The sequence below is a fragment of the Polypterus senegalus genome, chromosome 2 (assembly GCF_016835505.1).
Source record: "Polypterus senegalus isolate Bchr_013 chromosome 2, ASM1683550v1, whole genome shotgun sequence".
NCBI lineage: Eukaryota > Metazoa > Chordata > Cladistia > Polypteriformes > Polypteridae > Polypterus > Polypterus senegalus.
In genome coordinates this window covers 187,040,024-187,066,373 of record NC_053155.1, presented here as the reverse complement: position 1 = coordinate 187,066,373, position 26,350 = coordinate 187,040,024, and the positions used below count along the sequence as shown (strand labels likewise).

At 36.4% G+C, this 26,350-nt stretch overlaps 1 protein-coding gene across 6 annotated transcripts in view; it reads left to right on the top strand.

Annotated features, from left to right (window-relative positions):
- The window catches only part of LOC120523597, a 61,480-nt gene that overhangs the window by 16,212 nt on the left and 18,918 nt on the right, over positions 1 to 26,350 (top strand). For 5 of the 6 annotated variants that reach the window (XM_039745038.1, XM_039745039.1, XM_039745040.1 and 2 more), the window contains 7 exons: positions 1,666 to 1,803; positions 2,072 to 2,202; positions 8,512 to 8,586; positions 18,373 to 18,450; positions 18,724 to 18,816; positions 21,245 to 21,611; positions 22,100 to 22,303. In XM_039745038.1, coding sequence (XP_039600972.1) covers positions 1,666 to 1,803; positions 2,072 to 2,202; positions 8,512 to 8,586; positions 18,373 to 18,450; positions 18,724 to 18,816; positions 21,245 to 21,611; positions 22,100 to 22,303 — 1,086 coding nt within the window. Of the gene's footprint in view, positions 1 to 173; positions 223 to 1,665; positions 1,804 to 2,071; positions 2,203 to 8,511; positions 8,587 to 18,372; positions 18,451 to 18,723; positions 18,817 to 21,244; positions 21,612 to 22,099; positions 22,304 to 26,350 lie in introns of all 6 variants that reach the window. The other variant, XM_039745035.1, reaches the window with a different exon arrangement.

Sequence of the window (26,350 nt, the reverse complement as noted above, 5' to 3'; positions counted from 1 at the left end):
AGTGAAATTCTCTTTATTGGCAAAGAAATGCAGAGAAAGATGTTAAACAGTCTAGGCAATTTGGCACTACAGATTAAAACCAAGGATAAAAATCTAGGTGTTACTCTTGATTCTAAGCTCACATTTAAACGACACATTGACAATGTTGTGATGACTGCCTTCTTCCACCTCAGAGACATAGCCTGTGTAAGACTATTTGTTCACTTGGAAGATGCTATGAAGGTGAGTCATGCTTTTGTTTTCTCAAACTTAGGCAGTTTTAGGCCCTGTGACCTTCCTTTACAAGGAAAACAAAGATTACAACTTGTTCAAAATGCAGCAGCAAGAGTACTGACTCACGCTAGAAGAATTGAGCATATTACCTGTATTTTAGCAAGACTACATTGGTTACCTGTTTCTTTTAGAAGTGATTTTAAAATACTTGTATTAATATTTAAAGCTTTAAATGGACAAGAGTCATTATATACTGTATTTCAGAGTGTCTGACTGAATATGTTCAAAATTGGTCCTTAAGATCATCAAGTGCCTGATTGCTAAACACTCCTTAAGTAAAATACAAGAAATATGGAGAAGCAGCCTTCTGTTTTTATGCACCAAAGATTTGGAACAACCTTCCCTTGTATGTTTGTTAGGACTTCTCTCTTAATATTTTTAAAAAGCAGCTGAAATCATACTTTTTAACCGTTTCACAATGTTATATTCATGTATTTTTATTTTTACTTGTCTTTTAATATGATTTCTTAATGTTTTATTGTATTTTATAATTCTTATTTTATTTTAATTTTGTTCTTGTTGTTTTTTACTATTTATTTGTACACCTTGTAAATCACTTTGAGCTTCATTCAGAAAGGTGATATATAATTAAAATTATTATAATCTGTGTATAGCTTTAAGCTACAGTACCCTAACTAAGGCCAGTCACTTTTAAATAATATTGGGTGCAGTTCACTTCAAATGCGCGGAATCATTGTACAGAAGTGATTATTGGTTTGTGACTAGACCACCAGTATACAGGTTTTGTCTGGCGCATAAACATTCCACAACAGGCGGGAAAAAAACTATAACACTACTTATTTCCCTTCATGAAGCATGGCTGCAGCTCTTTTAGTCAACTGGAGGGATACGATTATGCCAGTCTCCAATCACAAATCACGTATTGGTGTCTGGAAGAAACGGTAATCTGTATTGAAGGATTTAAAACTTCTATCCAAACAGTAAAAACCTTAAAATCAGTTCTAAAAACATATACAGTACTTGGGTAATAGCCATAGTGCATCGACACCTGAATCCCTGCAATAAACCAGTATAAACACAATTGTCAGATGCTGAAGATAAATCGAGCTGCGAGGGTTTGAGCATATCTTTCATGGGGTTTTTTTTTTTTCTTTTTTTGTACTAATGGAGAAGTTTTTCCACTAGCCAGCACTGTGTTTTGGTTTTAGATTTGGACCTACATGCTGATCAGCTACCTCTAAATTCTGTGCCTTGAATTTTACACCAGTTACCTTTTTAATTTTTTGCTGCCTTTTGTTTCTCGTTTTATATACCGAGCAAGATGTATGCTGAAGCCCATACCAAATAAAGATATCTTTGTGGCTATGCTAAAATATTCTTAAATGTTTTATGATATGCCTGAAATTTTCATTTGTATTTATTTTTTCATAGGGCACTTCATTATGAAAATTAATGATGAAGAAGTATTTGTTCAACAAGTTCAGATTTCAGATCCTTCAAATAATACAAATGTCAACTATACATCAGCTTCAGACGTGACCAAAGATGTCTGCAGTTCAGATATTTATGGTAAGTAGGGAAATGAAAAATAGTTGGGTAATTCTGAATTGGCCTTATGTTAATTTCTGTTCCTTATGAGTGGCTGTTGTGCCCATTTAAGTCTGGTTCCAGCTAAGCATCTAATGTACCCAAGGGAGGTCCTGACTTGTAAGCAAGTTAGAAAATTGTTTGGATTGTTACAAATAAGTAATTGTACATTTTATAATATAAAAAAGTACTTAATTTTTAAAGTTAAAACTTTGTCACTTAACACAAAAACATTGCATCTTCCTGACAGATGACCAGGTTGTTGCAGAATGTGAAAGAATGTCTGATGATCAAGTAGAGGAAAATGGTTACTGTTCTGATGATGGTTCCAGTCTTCACAGCAGAAGAAAACAACATATTGCCTCCCCTGCAGCCAGCATAGTATGTACAATGTCAATATTTGATTCAATGCCTCTATATCTCCTTGTAAATGTAGCCCTGTGCATTCATATTTTTTGCAGTGTGTGCTTAAACACTTTCGGCCTGGTTTACAGTTGATTGCAGTTTCACTACAAAGGAACTTCTAGGAAGAACTTGCATATAGTTGATTCAGAAAAATGAAGAGCCTTTCACTTTTTACAGACTTTATTGTGTAGTACATTTAATTTTAAATGGGTACGTTTGCCATTTTGCCCATTGATCTGTACTCCGTAAACCATCCTGACAAAGTGAAAACATAAATATTTTGACTCCTTTTTTTCTCTGGTATTCCAAATTATGGTTAGGTCCTGTTTGCTTTAATTACACTTAATATGTGTCTAGAACTTGGTTGATAAATGCACCTGTGAGAAATTGAATTTACTGAATACAGTTTAGAAAGGTATATACCCACAGTACATCAAGGCAAAAACCAAGCCATGAATTTCAAGAAACTCTATGTGGACCTCCACAATAAAACTTTGATGAGGCAAGGGTGTGAAATTCTTTCTAAATCTTTAAATGTTCCCAGTAGCACAGTGGCCTCAATAATTGTGAAATGGAAAGAAGCTGGAACCACCAGGACTCTTTCTAGAATCCAAACTGCGTAACCGGGCAAGAAGAGCCTTGGTCAGGAAATAAATGGTCACTCTGACAGTGCTTCCAAAGTCCGCTCAGGTGGAATAACCTGCTGAAAGGACACTCATCTTGGCAATATTCCTATCAATCAACATGACAGTCCGTTTGGAGTTTGCAAAATTCTATTTAAAGACTTGAAGAGTATGAGGAAAATGATTGTCTGGTCCAATGAGACAAAAAAAAATAAAATTCCAAGCACTGTCTGGCAAAGACTTGGTACCGCTCATCACATGCCTAATACCATTCTTATGGTCAAGCATGATGGTGGCAGCATCATGCTATGGGGTGCTTCTCAGTAGGAAAGACCGGGAGACTCGTCAGAATTTAAGGAAGAGTACATGTATGCAAGTATAGAGAGATCCTTGAAGAAACCCTGTTCTACAGTGCATGTGACCTCAGACTCAACAAAGACCTGAGCATACAGCCAGGACAATGCTGGAGTGCCTTTGAGACAAGTCTCTGACTGTTCTTGAGTGGCTAGAGCCAAGAACCAGACTTAAATCCCATAAAACTTGTGTGGCGAGACCTTAACTTGGCAGTTTACATATTTCCCATTTAATCTAACAGAACTTGAGAGGAACTGCCAGGGAGAGTAAGAAAAACTGCCCAAATCCAGGTTTGAGACTTACCTAAGAATACTAGAAGCTGATATTGCAACCAAAGGGGTGGAGTTTGAGTAATTGTATAAATGAGAGATTTCAGTTTCTGATTTAAAAAAAAAAAATTGCAAACATTTCTGAAAACCTTTTCACTTTATTATGGGTTATTGAGTGTATAGTGATGAGCAAAATGGTAGATGTCTGTCCCATCCATCCATTATCCAACCCGCTATATCCTAACACAGGGTCACAGGGGTCTGCTGGAGCCAATCCCAGCCAACACAGGGCACAAGGCAGGAACAAACCCCGGGCACGGCACCAGCCCACCGCAGGGCAAACACACCCACACACACCAAGCACACACTAGGTACAATTTAGGATCGGCAGTGCTCCTAACTTGCATGCCGGTGGAACCCACGCAGAGACTGGGAGAACATGCAAACTCCACGCAGAGAGGACCCGGGAAGCGAACCCAGGTCTCCTAAATGCGAGGCAGCAGCACTACCACTGTGCCGCCTCTATGGTAGATGTTTTCATCTAAAATTAAATATTCAACACAATAAAATGTGAAGAAAGTGAAGGGGTCTGAAAACTTTCTGGATCCTCGGTAGCTTTTATATTTTGTGTTGTATACGGTATAAACAGTTTAGCCATGTATGTTTTGAATATACAATATATAATTAAGTTTTTATGTGCAGTCAGTTTTTAATATATTTAAATGTAATTATGTGTGTTCAATTTGTAAATTATACGGTATAAAGTCAAATTTAATATGAAAATCAAATGTTATGTATCCCTAGTGAACTATTCATACTATACAGTAATTATTCCTCGATCGCAGGGGTTGCGTTCCAGAACCCCCCATGATAGGTGAAAATCCGGGAAGTAGAAACCGTATGTTTATATGGTTATTATATATTTTAAGCCCTTATAAACTCTCCCACACGGTTTATAAATATTCCCCGCACAGTTATGCAGCATAAACCCTTTGTATTCTCTTAGATATTAAGTAAGATTCATTGAAATTATGTATGTAAACACACTGTTTATATATAGTAAAACCTAAATATTATTTTAAAGATATCGAGTGTCTCCGATATCGCACATGTTACAGCCATTACGATAGACAGGCCACCAGCAATAAATATGTATAATGCAGTAAAAATAGTATACAGTAAATATGTGTACAGCGACACTAAACGTACGTACATGTAATAAGTACTGTACGTAGAAAATTAATTATGGTTACTCACCAACAAAGACACGACGATTTGTCCGATTAATGATGAGTTTAGTTTTACTGCACAACAAAGGAGAACGTTACAGCTCTTCTAAAGGAGCCTCTTTAGGAGACTGTGCCGCCGTTGTTCTTCTTCCGGCAGTCTTCAATCCAAATCCCTAAAGCAGATTCCATCTGGACTATGGCATTATTATGTCCACTTGCAACTCGTTTTGTGCCCTGGTTAAAAGGACACTGCAGCCATAGATCTTATTCTTTTCCTCCTTTTTAAATAAAAAGAAGATGTTACCAGCCCAGCACACCACAGTGCAGAAGATCTCACTGGCCATCACAGACTTAGAGAAGATGTAAAGGATGTCACTTCCAACATCAATAGAACACAGTCTCTTAAGGAAAAAGACCCTGCTCTTTCCTTTCTTATACAGTTCCTCTGTGCTCCAAGACCAGTCCAACATGTCATTAATGTAGACCCCCAAGTACTTGTAGGAGTGGATTGCCTCTATATCCACTCTTTGAATTGTGATCGGACATAAAGACTCTTTGGTATGGCGAAAGTCAATAACCAGTTCCTTGGTTTTGCTGATGTTTGATTCAATTCTCTTTGCACCAAGAAACAAACTACCCTGTCTCGTCCCCTTTATCATTATATGTCTAAATGCAGAATCATCTGTGTATTTCTGCAAGTGACATGAAGAGAAAAGGAGACAGCACTGTTCCTTGTGGTGCTCCAGTGTTGCTCATATCTGTATTAGAAACACATTCCTTGAGTCTTTCAAACTTCCGTCTTTCAGACAGGTAGTCCATTATCCAGGACACAATAGTCTCACCCACCTGCATACATGTCTGAGCGTACCATTAACAGGATGGTTTTGAAGGCACTGAAGAAATCAAAAAAACATAATCCTCACAGTGCTGACAGCTTTGTCCAGATTAGAGTAAATCTTGTGGAGCAGATAGATAATTGCATCCTCCACTCCAGTCTTTGTCCAATAGGCAAACTGCAATGTGCACAGGTGGTCTACTATAAGAGGACTCCTAGTCCAGGACCAGTTTCTAAAAAGTTGTCATGATGTGAGATGCAAGTGCCACTGGTGTGTAGTCATTAGGTGAACATGTGCCTGCCTTCTTTGGAACAAGAGCAATGCATGTTTTCTACAGCAATGGCATTTTCTGAAGCCTTAGGGACAGACTGAACAGGTTACAGAGGACACCACAAAGTTGGAAGCAGGAAAAATGGGCAAGAGTAATGATCTGAGTAATTTTGACAAGGACCAATTTGTGATTACTAGATAACTGGGTCAGAGCATCTCGAAAACAGAATGTGTTGTAGGGTGTTCCTAGTATACAGTGGTTAAAACCTACCAAAAGTAGTCCAGGGAAGGACAACGGGTAAACCGGCAATAGGGTCATGGGCACCAAGGCTCACTGTGTGTGGGGCCCTGCATGGTCAAATCCCAATCTATAGCAAAAAATTGTTGAAAAACGTAATGTTGGTCATGATGGAAAGGTGTCAGAACACTCAGTGCATTATGGCTTGCTGCTTAAGGGGCAGTGCAGCCACAGACAAGTAAGAGTGCCTATGCTGATACCCGTCCACTGCTGAAAGCATCTACAGTGTCCACATGAGTGTCAGAACTAGTGCATGGGCCAATGGAAGAAGGTGGCCTGGTCTGATGAATAACTTTGATTTAGATTATGTGCAGAGCCAGGTGTGCGTTCATTTTTTACCTCAGGAAGAAATAGCAATAAAATGCATCATGGGAAGAACGCAAGGCGGCAGAGGCATTATGATACTGTGGGGCAGTGTTCTGCTGAGAAAAACTGGATACTGAAATTCATGTGGATTTTACTTTTATCCATAAAACCTACCTAAAAATTGTTGAAAACCATGTACACCCCTTCATGGCAACCATATTCCATGATGGTAGTGGCCTGTTTTAGCAGGATAATAATACACCCTGCCACACTGCAAAAATTAGTTCAGGAATGGTTTGAAGAATATGACAGAGTTTAAGGTGTAGACTGCAGGACTTAAAGGATCTGCTGCTAACATATTGGTGCCTGATACCACGGGACACCTTCAAGAGGTCTTGTGGAGTCCATGTCTTAACAGGTCATGTGTGCCATTTTAATGTACTTGTCCCTTTTTTGTATGGCAAGCAGGATACTTTATATACACAGGCCTCGTGTCTGACCCTGGCACACCAAGCCTATTGTATGTTCTCATGTCTGTCATGTGATTACCAATAGAAGCAGTTGTTGAAAGTTGCCCAGCTGGAAAAAGGTTGCCATAGGCAGAGGCATCAATAGTTTGGTACGTCTGCCTGAAGTCTTGCTGAAAACCTCCAGGGATGATAGATAAAATATACATGTTAATTTGGCAGTGTGTAAGGTACACTTCTTGGGCTACATTATACATTTATGCTGGGCACTTCAGAAGTGCCACCCATGGGTGGACCTGAGAGTGAAATGTAACCTGGTAGGAAGCAAGCCATTTCCACCTAGGATGCTAGATGACCTGGCAGAGAGTGAGTCAGCCAGAGAGGGATTTACAAAGGTTGAAAACCTCATGTTTACTTTAGGATACACCTTTTCTAAGTGGTAGGTTAACGGTCTATAGTATCCTTTTAATAAGCAGGGTGCAGGAACAAAATAAGCCAATAGGAGGAGTCATATCTTGGTGCTGCTACAGCATATGCTGTAATCCATTCAGTCATTAACTTTGTTGATCAAACCATAAACCAAGAGAAACAGTTTTGCTAGATCAACATCTACTGCCTAGGTAGCAGGATCTACCAAGTTACGCTGAGGAAAAAGTGACCAGTATTACTTGATTATTTTAATTCAGCATGTCTCTATTTTGTTGACATACAAAATACATAGACCTTGGGCTTTTATTGATTTTAAATGTTTAATTTGACCAAAAATCAAAACCTGAATTGTCTACTGAGCTGAGTATTTCTTACAATATACTGGGTGCAATCCTTTTAGTGTTTAATGGGTTCTTCTGTAGGATGATGCTGTAGTGTTGCTGAAATATGTCACAAACACTTGAACTTGAAACATTAAAGCAAGCAATAGTGTAATGTCCTAGATTAAACATTTTTTTTGTGATTGGAGAGCAATCATCAATTATATCTAAGGTCTAAAATTGAGTTGCTGTATATTCCAGTGGCAGCCAACAAAAACGAATCCAGATTGTGGAAAAAAGGATGATGGCAAAATTGGATGCCATCATGAAAAATCTTTAGGTTATACTCTCTTGGAGCACTTTTACCCACAGACTTGTTCCACTATAGTGTGCTAAAATGTGCCTCGGTGAGGTGGAAGTTCAGGGACTTTTTTGTCCACTGCCATCAGGCAATTCAATGTTTCCGCTTGATGTGCTAATTAAATTCATTTTGAAATGTCTGCACATGCACAGCGTACATTGACTGACTGACTGACTGATTGGCTGTATTATTTGTCCTATGAGTCTGTATCCTTGTTTTTTTATGTTTCTGCTACTACAGTATATGCATCTGAATTGCCCCTTGGCATTGATAACGTTTACCTAATCTAATCTGATAACTGCAGACAATTTAAACAGATGGAGTAACTTCACTTCATTTTTCATTGATGACAGTTAATCCTTGTTTAAGAACTTAATTGAATTGAAAAGTAGAAAGGTATGTTTTACTGGACAAGTATGTGTAGTACTTCTGTGTGTAGTGCCCTAGTAATTTTAAAGGTAATGAGCCCTGTTATTTGTAATGTATAAACTGATTTTGTTTAACAAAGATCTACCTTCTTCAGGTTTCTGGAAGAACAGAAGATCCTGTATTTGATGAAGTTCAAGATGCAGTTTTTCATTACCAAAACAAATTTGAGGTTAGTGTTTCTAGTAACGTAAAGTTTCAGTCAAGTACAGAAATTGAAAGATTGGCATAAGTTTTGTAAAATAATAGTTATTACAATTGTCATTTAAAATACATTGAGAAACTAGAATGTTGAAATGATGTGCAAACTGTGCAAACTAACACAACCAATAACTGGTTATTAGTAGTAAAGCTCATGATATTTAAGATACAGAATATAAAATAATCATTTATATTATTCTTGACCTTGACATAGTGTCCCCATATGTATGATTAATTTTTACCATACTGTTGTGGCAGGATTATAAAATTGCTACTATTGTATTAAGTGCATAATTATTGAAATTTAAGGTTTCAATTAATTCCCCTTAAAATTATAACTGTTTTGTTTTTCCTGTATATTCAGCAGGTGTGCTCATTGCAGCTAATTTGCACTTTCATAGTACTATACTTTTAGAATAACATTATTTATCTTAAAACAGTATGTAGGCAGTACAAAAGCAATATATTACAAGGTACTATAGCTCAAAATTATATTGATACTGGATTAAGTAAAAGAGTAATGATTTAGTCATTACAAGTTGCTCTGAATCACATCTTGTTCTGGAATGTACTATTAAACTTTTTCAATTAAGCTAAATCTTTGTTTAGGGATATGTAGATAATGGGCTGCATTGAGATCAGCTTTAAAAATGCCCTCAATTGTAAAAATCCTGAAATGCTAATTCCAGGTAGCAAAACTGGTAAAACATTATTGAAGTATACAAAATGACAGTTTTATTAGAAGAGTGGTCCATTTCGTGTTGTCATTCTCTGTATGCCTTTCTATTGATTTTTACAGTTCTGTTAAAGAAAATTAAATTTTATTTAAAAAAAAATAGCTTGGTCAAAAAGTAACAAGTTTTTTAGTTAATACTACAGTGGGTTCATAATTTATTCAGACCCCTTCATTTTGTGTACTTTTATTTGTCTTGTGGATTTCATTATAAATGGATATTTTTTCCCCCCCATCAGTCAACACTCAGTAACTCCTAGTGATAAAGTGAAGACATGTTTTCAGAATAGTTTGCAGCTTTTTTTTAAAATTAATTCATTGAAATTTCATATTTACTTACACATTCAGGCCCTTAATTCTTTATTTTGTAGAAGCCCATTTGGCAGCAGTCTTCGTCAAGCTTTGTACACTTACTCTATGGGGTTTAAGTCTGGTCTTTAGCTTAGCCACTCAAAGACAGTGAACTGTCACCATAGTCTGAAGATGTGTGCCGTGCTCTGTTGCAGGTTTTCTTTAAGTTCCTCTCCATGCTTTTATTCATCCCCAAGTTCTCACCAGTCTGACTGTCCCTACTGCAGAGAAGCACCTCCATAAGCATGATGCTGCCACCACAGTGCTTCACCATAGGGATGGCATTAGACATTTGATGACCAGTGTCTAGTCTTTGTCACACATAGTGTTTGGAGTTCTGCCCAAAGAGTTCCATGTTTGCCTTATTAGACCAGAGAAACGTTTACCACCCGCTCTGAGTATTTTAATTGGTCATATGCCTTTTACTCAAGGGTGACTTCTATCTATCCTCTCTACCATAAACACCTGATTGATAACGTATAGCTGAGATAGTTATCCTTTCGATGGGTTCTTCCATCTCGGCACAAGACTTGTGAAGCTCAGCTAGAGTGACCTTTGGATTCTTGGTTACCTTCCTGACCAAGGCCCTTTTTGCCAGTTAGAGGTTTTTAACTGGGTGGTCAACTGTATGAAGAGTCCGGTTGATTCCATATTTCTTCCATTTTTCACTTTAGAAATGGTTTTATTACTTTGCCATAAACAGGGCTGTCAAGGTCTGCAGGCCAGATTAAGCCCATGAACCATTTTAAGGTGGCCTGCTTCATCCTTATTCAAAATATGTTACATGGGCCCTTGATGATGAGTTGATTTTCTCAACAGATCCCTTTAATGTTCATTTCATATATCAATCATATCTGTATATAATTTAGCTGGATTACATTTACAGCTACTATTAAAATGTATCTTCAAAGTCTGTTTTATTTGTGCATCACACCTGCTGAAATGTAGTTAGAATAGAAACTGTAAAAATAAGGTGACACACCACACTGCCACGAAGAACATTGGTGCTTTAACCTGAGAATAAAGGTAGATAGAAAGCTGCTACTGTGCTCACCTTTTAAAGTTACACAGGTGTCAATGCTGGCCACTTTTGCACAGTTTGATTTTAAAAATATATTTCAGGCTTTCAGACTCTCATGTGCTTGTTTTGCTCAGATGTATTCCCAACACTGAAGTTATTTCTGATTGTGAAAATCTTAGTCAGCCTGAGGTGATTCATGAATGCAAAGGTTTTGTTGTGCTAGTGAACTTAGTTGTTTCCTCTGCTCATTTCATAGAAAGTGTAGCATCAGAAAGTAAAAAAAATAGAACAAGAAGAAAAAAAAAAGTGCATGGGGAAAGGTGTTTTTTTTTTCTTTCTGATGGTTATGTGAAATGCACATACAGAAACAAAAGCTCTGTTTGTTACTTGTAGTAGCAAGGACATAAAAGCATGAGGCAGTCATTTACCTTTATCAAATACATCTTGCAAGTAGTTGTGCAGCTCACTTATAGTAAAAGAGTCAAAAACTATGTACCTTCCACTGTAACTCGCCAACATTTGTGATGTTCGGAAATTCTAGTGATTGAACTCGCTACACCGCAAATATGTTTTGACACAGTTTTGTGCAATAAAAAGGGTTTGTTCTGTGTTTAAATTTTCTGTTTGTATCCTGATGGTTAGCATGAACTGCAAAAATAAGATTCATATTTTATAATTACACCTCAAGAATTACGAATGACCATTACAGTGTTAAAAAAACTGTAAAATACATTAAATTAAAGGTTTATCTAAACGGTAAACTGATGTATAATCAATGGATAAAAATGATTTAAAATTATTTAAAGGAAATATACAGTAGGTATGTTTATATGTTTTAGCTACCGATATCCATTCATTGTTTCAATGTGCAAGAGTATGGATAATTACAGTGGTACCTCTGGTCATGACTGCAATTCGTTCAAAACTCTGAATGCGACCCGAATGTAATTTCCCTAAAAGATTGTATGTAAATACAGTTAATCCGTTCCAGACCATACAAACTATATGTAAATTATATATGGTTTAAGTACAAAAATAGTTAATTATACCATAGAATGCACAGTGTAATAGTAAACTAAATGTAAAAAGATTGAATAACAGAGAAAACTAACATTGTAAGAATTTGCGCTAGACCCTTAAGAACCGCTCGCTGTAAACACTTTTTTATGAGTTTTAAGCACAGGGGGAAAAAAAAATAAATGCCACTTCTCTTGCAAAACTTTTTAAACCACCCTCTACTGATTTGAAATTCCTCACTTTCACCACTCGAAGGAGGATTTTTTTACAGCAAATCGTCATAAATCTTTCTGGCTTTCTTGCATATGATCGCTTCGCTTATGCTATCCCCTGCCAGTTGCTTCTCGTTCAACCACACTATCAACAGTTTTTCCACCTCTTCCAACACTTGAGGCCTCTGCTTGGTTAACATTGTAACTCCTTTTGCAACATCAGCTGATTTGTTAGGCCCTGTATACACAAACAAAAGAAAATGAGAAACTGAGATTAGGAAATCATTGGCGCATACAAACCGGAAGGAAAACTGGCCGCCAGTGTTTTTGTTCACCACCAGAGCATGTGGTCGTGAATAGATGCAAACTTTTTCATCGTAACCCGATTTGTACGTGTTCTGAAACGTTCATGACCAGAGGTTCTACTGTAATGTATTTCTATAGACTCCCAATGATGCAGACTTAAAATGAAAAATTTCTGTAAAAATAATGTGTATATATTATAAAATGATTCCATGTATTATCGTAAATTCTGATCAACCTTAAATTAGATTTTTCTCATATTCCAAAAGTAAACAATTCTAAACCTAAAAATAAATGGATCTATAATTTAAAGGCCACTTTTGTAAACTGTTTATGAATATGTTATATTTAATTAAAACTAGTGTCTACTAATAGCTTAGCCAAATACTGGTCTTTAATTGATACAATTCAATCTAATAGAAATACTGTAATGATTAGTTTTTTTTTTTTTTGCTGCTTTCATTTTACTGATAATAACAGTACACTGGTCTGTGATTCTGACCATTTTTGATGATTGCATGATTGGAATTCGAGTCATTTAACTGTTTAAATTATGGTAAATTTCTTTACTATAGCAGTAGTTGTCAAATTCAATCATGGCTATTCCACATGGTTACAAGTTCTGTTTCCACCAGTTTCACAACACTGAATTGGATTGAGTTTGAAAACCACTCTACCATAGTAATGCAAATCAGTCTAAAGTAACACTGTTACATTACAGTGTGCTTTTGAAAGCCTGTCAGCTTTTTATTTTTGATAAAATAATAGGGCCTTAATAAAGTCTACACACAAAGCTCTGTGACCTGCAGATCTGCCATAGATTTCGGCCTGGTTTGGGTATATATAGTGTTATTTTTCTCCCTCCAATAAAATTAAGTTTGACAAACCTGCCATGAACAGTGTACTATTTGGACTTCATGGTTTGATTTTTGTCCTGACATGCAGTGTGAATAGTGGGACCTTATATACCCAGATGTGTGCCTTTCTAAATAAAGTCGAATTAACTGAGTTTTCCTCGGGTAGACTCCAGTCAAGTTCTAGACACATTTCAAGGATACAAACCGTATGAACCTAACCACAATTTGGAGTGGCACAGCAAAGAGTGTGAACACTTAATATAAAACAGACATTTCTGTTTTGATTTTTAATAAATTTGTACACCTTCCTGAAAACATGTTTTGACTTTGTCATTATGGGTTATTGAATTTGGGTTGATGGGCAAAAAGGGCAAATGTATCCGTTTTTTAAATGAAATCTACAGGATAATAAAGCGTGCAGATAATTCACTGTATGTCCTAAAAATTTACAAGTTTGGTTAGTTTAAAGTAGGTAATCTCAGAAAGGCATTGGCATGTTACCTAGCAGGATGACGTTTACACTAGCTTTTTTTTCAAGTTAATCAAAAGCAATCAAATATAGAGGGGCAATATCAGGTACTTTGCAACTTCCCTTCCCCCCCTTAGCCTGCTGCTTAGATAAACAAGCCAGCAGCTGACCGTTTGGGTGGGGACCAAAAGCAGTTGTCACCATCTACATAATGCAGCATCTTTTTCCACAGGAAACTTACACTTTATCTCTTTTGTTTAACACCATGTGCTTGATGGCCTGCAAATTTTGCCAAAATAGTTAGAACCTATATGTCAGGTGGGTGCCATAGTCAGAAGGTGATAAATAGCTCATGCAGTTTAGGTAGAGCAGCACCTTAAACCAGAAAGGAAAAAAACAGCAATTAAAGTAACAATAAGCCTTTAAGAGTTTAGAAAGGAAAAGTGGAAATTTAGATGATTTTTTCTTTTTGATTTTAGTAGCCTTAAAGGTGCTTAAATTAATTTTTGTTTTTGCTGGCAATGAAGTCATGATAGAGTTAAATGTTAAAGATGCTGGAACAACAGTAAGGAAATGCAGAGGTAAAGTGTAATGCGCAAAATAAAAGGGTACATGTACTTTTTATATGCCACCTGAATGGCATTCAGTACGTGCATATACTGTATAATTGTTAGCTGAATTTAGGATTTAGCATATTTCAGTCAAAAAAGAGATCTTGAATAAGTGTGTGAATAAACTGAAAATATGTATTGGGGAGCTGTGGTGGGCTGGCGCCCTGCCCGGGGTTTGTTTCCTGCCTTGCACCCAGTGTTGGCTGGGATTGGCTCCAGCAGGCCCCCGTGACCCTGTAGTTAGGCTTACTGATCCAAACCTAAAAAGCTAAAATACTGCAACAAATTTGTGAACTCCCCAATACATCCATCCATCATCCAACCCGCTATATCCTAAGAGGAGGTTTATGGATGTTGTGAGAGAGGACATGCAGGTGATGGGGTAACAGAGCAAGATGCAGAGGACAGGAAGATATGGCAAAGATGATCTGCTGTGTCAAACTATAACGGGAGCAGCCAAGAGAAAAAGGAGGAGGTTTGGATTAGCTACTTCCCCCAATACAATGAAGTAAAACTTGGTGATAATATTTTATCCATCTGTTTTCTGGACCTACTTATTCCATAGTAGGTCATAAGAAATGTTAATCTGTTCCATAAGTATCAAGAAATCAAAGGAAAATGGGACAACAGTCGTCTGTAGGCTGTGTTCATGCTCACACTCACAACTACTCATTCTCTTCACACCAGACAAAATACACATTGGAGGTACAGTATTCTAATCCTTGAGATATGGGAAGAAGCCATAATACCTAAAATAATTCATATGAACACAAGGCGAATGTACAAACTCCATACATTCAGTGGCTGGGCCAGGAACCAAACTCAAATCAATTAAATAATGAATGCAGAGATCAATACATAGTCTGGCTTTTGATAAAGGCAAATACTGGAGCATAAACAAATTGAATAAATGATCTATTCAGGCAGACCAAGCTCCTCACTTCTTACTTACCTTAATTAAGGTTGCAATAATCCAATGCCAGCACTTAAGTACTTTATGGTTTGTCTATAATATGGACGTTCTCTTATAGTTTAAATTGTAAACTTGAAAACTCATATAATATGAGAAACATTTGGTATGTTTTTCTTTTTAGTAACAAGGACTCTGTCCTGTTTAAATAGTTTAGTGATTGATATCCAACTTCTTATAGGGACAAGTGGCGTTCATCTTTCTGTGACTAAGCAATAACAGGTGTGTTGTGCAATAATAGGGGAGTTTACCCACCCTGGTTTCTGGGACATCTGTGTTGTTTAACTGAGCAGGAAGGCCATAGTCAGTCCTCTTTTTAAGAATTTGTTTAACTCATTAGCACTCTCTGTTAATCAAGCCAAGTAAGTGGATACTTACAGTATGGTCATCAAATTGAACACAACCAGAATGAATTATAGCCATCCTCCGTCACATATAAACCTCACTTATTTTAACTCATAACCATCAGAGTCAACTTGCCATCACAAAGATTCAATAAGTACATAATGCCACAATCAGTGGAAATTCCTGTAGAGATCAGAAAAAACAGTTGATATTTTTCAGTGTAGAAAGCGCTAAAAAGCAATTTCAAAAGCTTTGAACAACATTGAGTACTATAAACATCAAATTAAAAACACTTTGAACTGTAGGGCATCCTCTAAAGAGTGTGTAGCCTACCAGAATTACTCCAGTGGCACAGTGTAAAATTATTCACTTGGGGTGGTAAAAGAACATTCAAAAGACTTCAAGCTTCTCTTGCAAATCACAAATGTACTATAGTCTAGACCGTACTTGTCAAACTTAAGAGATGCAGTTAACTGTCTTAAAACTGAATTAGATGATGTTGCACATAGATTGAGGAAGCAAGTATTTTGAAAAGTGTTGAATTACATTCATTGTCTTTGAAACAAAACTGGGACTTGGAGTTACAATTTGAATCCGATTCTTGAATTAGTTTTGAGATACTCCCTTTGCTTTTGCTTTCTTAGAATGTAAGTTTATCCATTCTTTTATAATATAGCATAAAATTCTTAAACTTGCTTAATCAAACTAAGGATTGCAGAGGCTTATCCAACAAAGCTATATACAGTGTGTATCATGTGTTTTAAATGAAAGACATTCAGAAAGCACTGTAAATATAGGAATTTAGGTAGAATATCCATTTTAATGGTGTTTATTATTCTAGCTAATGTCAAATAAAGAAGTTTCCACCTAGTAAGACCTTGTGTAACACAAATGTAAACACTAACATATAGTTTCAGTTAATTGTTATTCCCGTGTATAGCTGTGACTCCTTGATATGTAAACTGGTGCAATGTCATTAAAGGCAAATACTCAAAGCTGCAGTTATGTGCAGAAGTGTTACATTTCCTTTTGACAGATATTAAGGTTAGGTTTGTCTCCTTTAATGTCTTCAGGAAATATTGGAGATATTAATCCGGATCAGTTTTTTTTTTTAAAAGCATCATGTTATCAGCATGAAATTATTGCATCCTGTAAAACTGAGACTCTCTGGTTGATGGTTCACTTAAGTAGCAAGCTGCTTTATTGCAGTATTGTAAGTGATTGATGATAAACAGCATAATTGTTGGGTGCCAGAGTGAAAAAAGACAAAACTTTTCATACGAACTTAGGCTTCAGTGTTAAAGTACAGTGGAACCTCAAGATACGATCACCTCTGTATACGAGAAATTCAAGATAAGAGGAAAGTATGAGCGAAAAATTCGGATCTAAATACGAGCATTGGCTCACGTAAAGAGCCACGAGCCAGGCTGTGGGTATGCGTGACGCGTTTCCTGATCCGCCTCGACTCGGGGATTTACCCAAGCTGACGCTGCCCGCATTTAACATGAAAATAATTATTCCACGATGCCTCTCAAGAAGATTAATGCCTCAAAGAAAAAAAAGGAAGCCATGGCCGTTGAAATGAAGAAAGAAATCATAGATAAACATGAGCGTGGTGTAAGAGTGACGGAACTGGCAAAGACTTACGGCCGTTCGACATTGACGATCTGCACTATTCTGAAGAAGGAAGAAATTAAGAAACTTGATGTGGCCAAAGGAGTTACTGTGACTTCCAAGCACCGTCCAAAATTTCTAGAAGAGAGAGCCTTCCTGAATCGGAGGGGGACTGTCCTTCCCCACAGTAACCCATTTTATTTAACAGTGTTTTTTATTAAAGGTAAACTTTAATTACTTTAATTAAAGGTAAACTACAGTATATATTTATCAGTGTTATTTGTTAGGAAAATTGATTTTTATGTTGATATTTTTGGGGGTGCGTAACGGATTTCCATTATTTTTAATGGGGAAGTTTTGTTCTAGATATAAGAAATTCGCTATACGAGCTCAGTGCTGGAACGAATTAAACTCGTATCTAGAGGTTCCACTGTACTGTATAACCGCTTTTTTCTGTGCATGAGGATATTTTGGGTCCAAACCCAAATTTAAATAAGCTGATAAAGCGGTAAATCTTTCATATGCCTACATCTATGGATAGAGAACAGTAACATTGCATTCTAAAGTTGATTTCGTAAAGTGGGTAGTGTCTGCTCTTGATGACCCTGGTTTGGTCATATGAAATAATGTAAGATGATACTTTTCTCAATTTTCAATTGCAAAGATGTTAGCCACAATTTCAGCTTTTCGAAGGAAAATGATTTCTTTAAAATCAAAAACTTAGATTTTAATTTTCCCTATGAAAGACGGATATAGGTGTCGTATGCAGTTTTAGGTAGGAATTATCAGTCATATGAAAGAACATAGCTAACATTAATGATGATAATTTGAGAGAAAACTTTTAATGAAATTCTGACAGGTACCTCTCCAGGGCTTTTAGCTTTTCCCACTTTGTACGTTATGTATAAACAAGTTGGGAAAACTTAATACCTGAAATTATGTTTAGTTTATTAGGAAAGTTTATGTGAAGCTGCTTTTTGTTACTCACAATCACAAAAGAATATGTAATGTAGTATTACTTATTTATTTTAAAGAATGAGTAAAGTTTAAATGTTGTTTATAATATGCAAATAATAACTCCTTAATATGTAGACTGTGTAGAATTAAAGAATGTGTGGCCTCTTCTGTACTCGTACAGTGTATGTATTTTGAACTATAATATAAACTTCAAGAATTAATCTAGCTATTATGTTGTACACAATTTATGTTATTAACGGAAGCTTGTGTTTTTCTACTTCCTTTTCTGACATTCAGCAGCACAATGTTATATCTGAAGATTTGTATAGCACAGATCAACAACGGACACTGGGTGAGATCCTCACATATTGCCAGGTAAAGAGCAATACAACAGTATTATTGAAACGCATCTTAAAGTAGACACCTAAAATTAACTTCTAACAGAAAAAATGTAAGAGCATTTTCAATTTATATAAAAAAAAAGCTGGATCAACAGTGTGTTTTCTCCATATGTGAAAATAAAAATATACAGTAATGGTAAAATCAACTTTAGTTTATTAAATTTAGCAAAATTTATGCAAATTTAGCAAATATTTATGATTATATTGGATTATTTCAGAAGCATATGTTTTTTTTTGTTTATAACAGGTCATGTATGAAGCCATACAGAAACTTAATGAAAAAATTGACTGTCTCCAAGTTAAAGTAGGAAATGTACAATCCATGAGCCTGCAATCACAAGTAAGCTATTTCGCTGTCTATTTTTAAAGCATTTTTCCTGTGAAGAAATGATTAGAAAATCATCATCACACTTGTCTTACATGAAAATCAAATTAGCTCTTCCAGTATTGTGGTGCCTTGAAATATGTGACTAAATGCAAGTATATAACAGTGTTATAGATATTCATTCAGATTTATCATAACAGATTTTTCTTTTTGTACTGCTTTGTCTTAGATTAAATAACAAGTTTATATTGATCACTTGTTTGGTAGTGCTGTTGTAGAACTAGCATGTAATCTACCTTGGCTTGTGTTGACTTCACTGATGACACTTTTTCACCTATTTTATCCAAACAAAAACCAGGTGCGAAAAATATAGCTAGTTTTTGCTAGTTTTTTACATTCCTTAGTGTTACTAGTGGTGTGATAAAATGACAGTATTGAATTTATTTTGTAATTGTAAGAACATAAGAAATTTTATGAAGAAAACATACTTGGTTAGCTAATAGTTTAGTTGTCCTTAAATCGTATCCAGATTTTTTTTTAAAAGCTAGTTATAGATTGTCGGGTTCATGCCACAGTTCCAGGTTTTTTTGACCATGTCTATAATATACTGTAAACAAGCACTTTGTTGTTTTGATCTTGAATACACTTCTTCTTGGTATCCATCTGTGTCCTCGAATACATGATTTACTGCTCATCTTAAGAACTGCATCAACTTCATTTATACCTTTTTCATAGTTTTGAAGATGTAGATAAGATCAATTAGCAGGCTTCTATTTTTATGATTATAATAGGTTCAGTTCCACCCAACCTGTTACAGTAAGCATTTAATATCTATACAATGCTATCAAAATGTAATCTGCATTATTTTTTTCTTCTCATTGCCACCAGTGCAGAAAAATGTTTAAAAAGGAAGAATACAGTTGCTTAGGTTGGACTTATTAAAATATTTTGTCCCCTTATTATTTAGAACAACAGTGTTGTTTTCAAAATGTGCTTTATTATTATAATGCTTAATGTGACCTATTTGTATTCAAAGAGTGAAAAAGGACTGGTGTCATGTCGAAGATTCATTACTCACTGAAGTTTATTTTTTTTCCATTAGAAGTCAATAAATTAAACTCATTCAAGAAACCTACCTGAAAATTTGACACTTTTTCACTTTAGCCATTCTACTATACATTGTCATAGTTGTTCTCTCTTTTTTTATTTTTATTTTGCATGTTGTTGTATTTAAGAAAGGACTAACTTCTTTACTCGTTCAGGTATTGTTGTGGCGAAAAATTGGCACCAAAAGGTTTTTACCTGAAATGAAGGCTATTAGAACTCAGAGGATAGGCAAACAGAGTTTATAGCTTTATTGCAATAACACGGACTCAACCCAATTCGGGCAAATCAGACTGAGCCCTGAACAGTTCAGAAATCAAAGTTTATATATTATTTCTTATCATCCTGGCCTCGCTTAATTTAACTCATTTTCATTCTCTGTTCTCTCTGACTCCCCTCTGCACCTGTCCAGTGATATTTTAAGTTCTCATGGGAACCAATATTATCTCCTGACTTCCTTTTGCAGCTGGCCACCAGTATTTTAACTGTTTATTGTTCATCTTTATTTTCTGTTTTGCTTATTTTGATTGGACTCGGCCAGGCAGATGTTCCCTTCTTCCATTTTTGGGCTTTCTCTTATTTCCATTTCCTTGGACTTCAAGCTATTTTATATTTGGTGGCTAAAGCTAAGCTTAAATTAAAAAGAAATCTGGCATGTGCCTTTATTTAATCATTTGCTTGGCAGGCCTGACTTGCATTAATATCTGCACTAAGGTTAATACTTGTATATATTTTTCTATATTTATTTATTTATGCTAATACATGAATATACTAATTTTATTTTTCATATATTACATCATCTTTACCTCGTTTTGTAGCAATGCCTTTGCTGTTTCTGCTGACTCACTATCCCAGCTGGCTTCTCATGTGCCTACCATGACCATTTTTCTGTATTATGTCATTGGTATGTTCCTTGCTTCCTAGCCTTCAAACAGGTGTTCTTATTCCCCCCTTCTTTTGTCCTTGATAGTTTCTGTGCGTCATTCTCTTCTTATTCTGTCCTTCCTTTCCCAATATTGGCAATTTTGCTTCAAGCCTAACTAGAAATGCAATATGACTAATGTTGTTTGTTTTATTTAACTATTTGCTTGACATATCGTATTTGTTTAACATTCTAATTTGTTAAATCTGATGCTTCAGAAGCTGTTAATTAATTTTATGCTAATACATAATTTTTATTTTCCATAGTATCCATGCTATCTGCTGCATCTCATTGTGATTCCTTTGCCTTTAGTGTTGTTTCCTAATAATGTCGTTGTTCATACACTATTCTAGTTTAATTTCGTGCAGTTTAAGGATTAAATGAGCATTGCAGCATATGTTCTGTTTGACTTTACAGAAGTCGGATGCCTCTTCAACTGAAAGTGTTCAGCATGAAATAATCCAGAAGAATATGACAGAAAGTGGAGCAGTTATGCCACCGTTGATCAGGGCAGCTTCACCTTATCCTCATTTACAAACAACAGCCAAGAAACCACCAACCCTTTATCTGGCTCCAGGACTGCGCAGCCCATCTGAGTCACAATTTCTTGAAAAGGGAACGCAATCAAGCCGTGTTATTCCCATTAAAACAGAGGAGTGCACAGACAGCGAGCTTTCTAAAGAAAACCCGGACAACATACCACAACTTTCAGACAGTAAAAGCAAATCAAAATGTAAATCGCTGCTTGCGAGTCTTTCTTCACAGCCATCTAATTCTGCTACAGGTAATGCATTATAAACATGCATGTTTATAAAAGACACACTTGAAAGATAACCAAAATGCAATTGCCATCCAACAAATAATAAAGCAGTAATAAAGATTTCTTTAGGCGTTTTAACAATGTGACCAAAATAAGTCTTTATTTCATATGACTTTAATTGTGAACCTTAAATTGGTTAATATAAGCAACAGTATACAACATAAATCCAGCCAGGCCAGACATATTAAAAGGACTTGGATAAGCCCCTGTTCAATTACTCTAGTCACATCCTGTTGGCTATTGTCTTCCCTAGCCTATTCTACTACTGGAATAAGTGATCAAGAAAGAAAATGCATATGAGCATTAGGAATGTTCTGGTTTGTCAGGATTATGTAGAAATAAATGCATAAGAGAAAACTGGGGAAACATGTTCATCGGGCAGATTAAAAAACAATCCCTTGAGGCATCAACCATCTATTACTTTTCTCAAACTTTCCCTCTTCCTCCTACAGTGTTGATTGGTGATCATAAAAGGAAAGTGCGCATTGCTAAATCTGTGATTCAGAAAGTCTGTCATAAAAGCAATCCACGGAATGCAGTTCGCTTCCTGCTTCGTGGTCTTTTTACAAATGAAACTCTGACCTGCAGCAATGTTATGGGAGATGCAGTCCGAGGCCTTAAAAAATTGGACCCAAATAAAATAGCAGCAATTAGAGGTAAGTGTTAATGCTTTAAAAGTATATTGCCTTGCCATGTTAATATTTTATACATCATGTGTTTCTCTGTCATTAAGTCATCTTCTGCCTCTTAATCTTTTCCCACTTATGTAGGGTGTTGATGTGCTTGATCAGTCTTCTCTATACAGCGCAGTCCTGCACATCCTTTCCTGTCAAGTCCTTTTCCTTCAAATCTTTTATTTTTTGGATTGGAAGCCTTTATTGTCAGTATACCATAAAGTGCTACATATGAAAGTGCTAAATAAAAATACTAATTAATAGGTAATAATGCGGAATTGCTAAGCAACAAATGTGGTATTACTAAACAAGAACTATTACTGATAATGCAGGTATTGCATGATAAATTACCCATGATATGTATATTGCACAAAGAATACTAATAATGTAGAATACAGTAATCCCTCGCTATATCACGCTTCGACTTTCGCGGCTTCACTCTATCGCGGATTTTAAATATAAGCATATCTAAATATATATCACGGATTTTTCGCTGGTTCGCGGATTTCTGCGGACAATGGGTCTTTTAATTTATGGTACATGCTTCCTCAGTTTGTTTGCCCAGTTGATTTTATACAAGCTTAGAAGCTACCCAATCAGAGCATGTATTACATATTAACTAAAACTCCTCAATGCTATAAGATATGCTTCCTGCGCGGTGCTTGATTGTTTGCTTGTCTCTGCCTCTATCTCACCCTCTCTGACATTCTCTGCGCCTGATGGAGGGGGTGTGAGCAGAGGTGCTGTTTGCACAGAATCTGTTTGCCTAGTGGATACGGACGCTCCTCTAAGAAATGCTGCTTTATCAAGGTGGTTCCGCATACTTAAAAGCACAAAAGCACACTTATTGATTTTTTGATTGTTTCCTTTAATCTCGTGCGCGCTCTCTCTCTCTCTGACGTTCTCTACGCCTGACGGAGGAGATGTGAGTAGAGGGGCTGTTTGCACAGAGGCTGTTTGCTTAGAAGATACTGACACTCCTCTAAAAATGCCGCTTTATTGCGGTGCTTTGGCAAACTTAAAAGCACACGTATTGATTTTTTGATTGTTTGCTTTTCTTTGCGATCTCTCTCTCTCTCTCTCTCTCTCTGAAATTCTCTGCTCCTGATGCAGACACTCCATTGAAGAGAAGATATATTTGCATTCTTTTAATTGTGAGAAAGAACTGTCATCTCTGTCTTGTCATGGAGCACAGTTTAAACTTTTGACTAAAGGGTGTTATTTCATGTCTAGAGGGCTCTAATAATATTAACAGTGTGGGAGAGTTTATAAGGGCTTAAAATATATAAAAATAACCATACAAACATATGGTTTCTACTTCACGGATTTTCACCTATCGCGGGGGGTTCTGGAATGCAACCCCCGCGATCGAGGAGGGATTACTGTACTGCATATTGAAAATATTGCACATGGAACAAATAAAGTAATATTGCACAAGATTGTGATTATTACACAAAGGATTGTTGCATTTCCAAAATAAAAGGAGGGTCAAAGGGGGGTTGGTGTGGGGGGAAGGTGAGAGAAAAGAGAGGGGGACTGAGATGGAGGCAGAAAGAGATGTTCAGTGCATATTGATATTCAGTATAGTTATATCTCTGGGGAAGAAACTGTCCCAGTGTCTGTCTGTCCTTCGTTTGATGGACCTGTAGTACCTACCAAAGGGCAACAGATCAGACAGGTGAAAACCAGGATGTGTTTTTTGCCTGCCAGTGGGAAGTATACTAGTCTTGAAGGGAGGGCATAGAGCAGCCAACAATCTTCTGAGCTGCATTGATGACATGCTGAAGCTCCTTCCATTCTCCTGCAGTGCAGCTTCTGTACCACACTGCAATACAGTATGTCAGCACACTTTCTATAGCGGTAAAAAGTTCACCGGCGGCTTTTGATCCAGATTATCCTTTTTATTCCTTTTTATTATTATTTTTATTACACAATTTTATTCAACTTACTCTGTTTGTCAGGGTCAAATTTTGCAATCAATTTTTTACCCACTTTTATGGGTTTCCTTCCTTTGCATGCAATGTTTCATCAGTTTCGACCTGGGATCTGGATGTTAATTACATCAAATTTAAATTTCTCATTTCCTTATACTTTTGGCAAATACACAGTCATATGAAAAAGTTTGGGAACCCCTCTTGATTCTTTAGATTTTTGTTTATCATTGGCTGAACTTCCTTTTTAATATATGACATGCCTTATGGAAACAGTAGTATTTCAGCAGTGACATTAAGTTTATTGGATTAACAGAAAATATGCAATATGCATCATAACAAAATTAGGTGCAGAAATTTGGGCACCCCAACATAGATATTACATCAATACCTTGTTGAGCCTTCTTTTGCAAATATAACAGCCTCTAGACACCTCCTTATAGCCTTTGAGTGTCTGGATTCTGGATGGAGGTATTTTTGACCATTCTTCCATACAAAATCTCCCCAGTTTAGTTAAATTTGATGGCTGCCGAGTATGGACAGCCTGCTTCAAATCATCCCATAGATTTTTCGATTATGTTCAATTCAGGGGACTGTGACGGCCATTCCAGAACATTGTACTTCTCCATCCGCATGAATGCCTTTGTAGATTTCAAACTGTGTTTTTGGTCATTCTTGTTGAAAAATCCAACTCTTGCATAACTTCAACTTTGTGACTGATGCTTGAACTGAGGAATTTGTTGATACTGGGTTGAATTCATCTGACCCTCGACTCTAACAAGGGCCCCAGTCCCTGAACTAGCCACACAGCTCCACAGCATGATGTCAACCAAATCTGACAGTAGGTAGCAGGTGTTTTTCTTGGAATGCGGTGTTCTTTTTCTGCTATTCAAAGCGTGTTTTGTTATGACCAAATAACTCAATTTTTGTCTCATCAGTCCAAAGCACTTTGTTCCAGAATGAATCTGGTTTGTCTAAATGAGCATTTGCATACAACAAGTGATTCTGTTTGTGGCATAAATGCAGAAAGGGCTTCTTTCTTATCACCCTGCCATACAGAAGTTTTTTGTGCAAATTGCGTTTAATTGTAGAACGATATACAGATACACCGTCTGCAGCAAGATGTTCTTGCAGGTCTTTGGAGGTGATCTGTGGGTTGTCTGTAACCATTCTCACAATCCTGCGTATATGCCGCTCCTATATTTTTCTTGGCATGCCAGACCTGGGTTTAACAGCAACTGTGCCTGGGCCTTCCGTTTCCTGATTACATTCCTTACAGTTGAAACTGACAGTTTGAACCTCTGAGATAGCTTTTTGTAGCCTTCCTCTAAACCATGATACTGAACAATCTTTGTTTTCAGATCTTTTGAGAGTTGCTTTGAGAATCTCATGCCGTCACTCTTCAGAGGAGAGTCAAAGGGAAGCACAACTTGCAATTGACCACCTTGCATACCTTTTCTCATGATTGGACACACCTGTCTATGAAGTTCAAGGCTTAACAAGCTAATCCAACCAATTTGGTGTTGCAAGTAATCGGTATTGAGCAGTTACATGCATTCAAATCAGCAAAATTACAAGGGTAGCCAAATTTTTGCACAGCCAGTTTTTCACATTTGATTTCATTTCATACAACTAAATACTGCTTCACTAAAAATCTTTGTTCAGAAAACACCCCAGTACTCGTATGTCCCTAAGAAATGAAAGACATACCACTGTTATCTTTTTTTGTTGAAAGCAGAGTAAATTATTATGCAGGCTGAGAGGGGTTCCCAAACTTTTTCATATGACTGTATATATAGTGCTTTTAGCCAACATGCACATAATATGAATTAGCCGTGTTGGTCAGGTGATTAGCGTCTTGGACTCAAACGGGCGAATGTTCAAGACCAATGCAGGCAAGTTAATTATTATTATTAGATTTTGTTGATCATATGTGATTAAAAATAAAATATCTGGGTGCCCATAAAATAATTTAATTCAATTAAATTAAATTTCTTAAATGATTCCAAATTTCTCCAACTATAACCATTATCCTACATACTTCAATCAACTTTTTTTAATGTTTTTTTTTTAATGACCACTTTGGTGTTTGTAATCC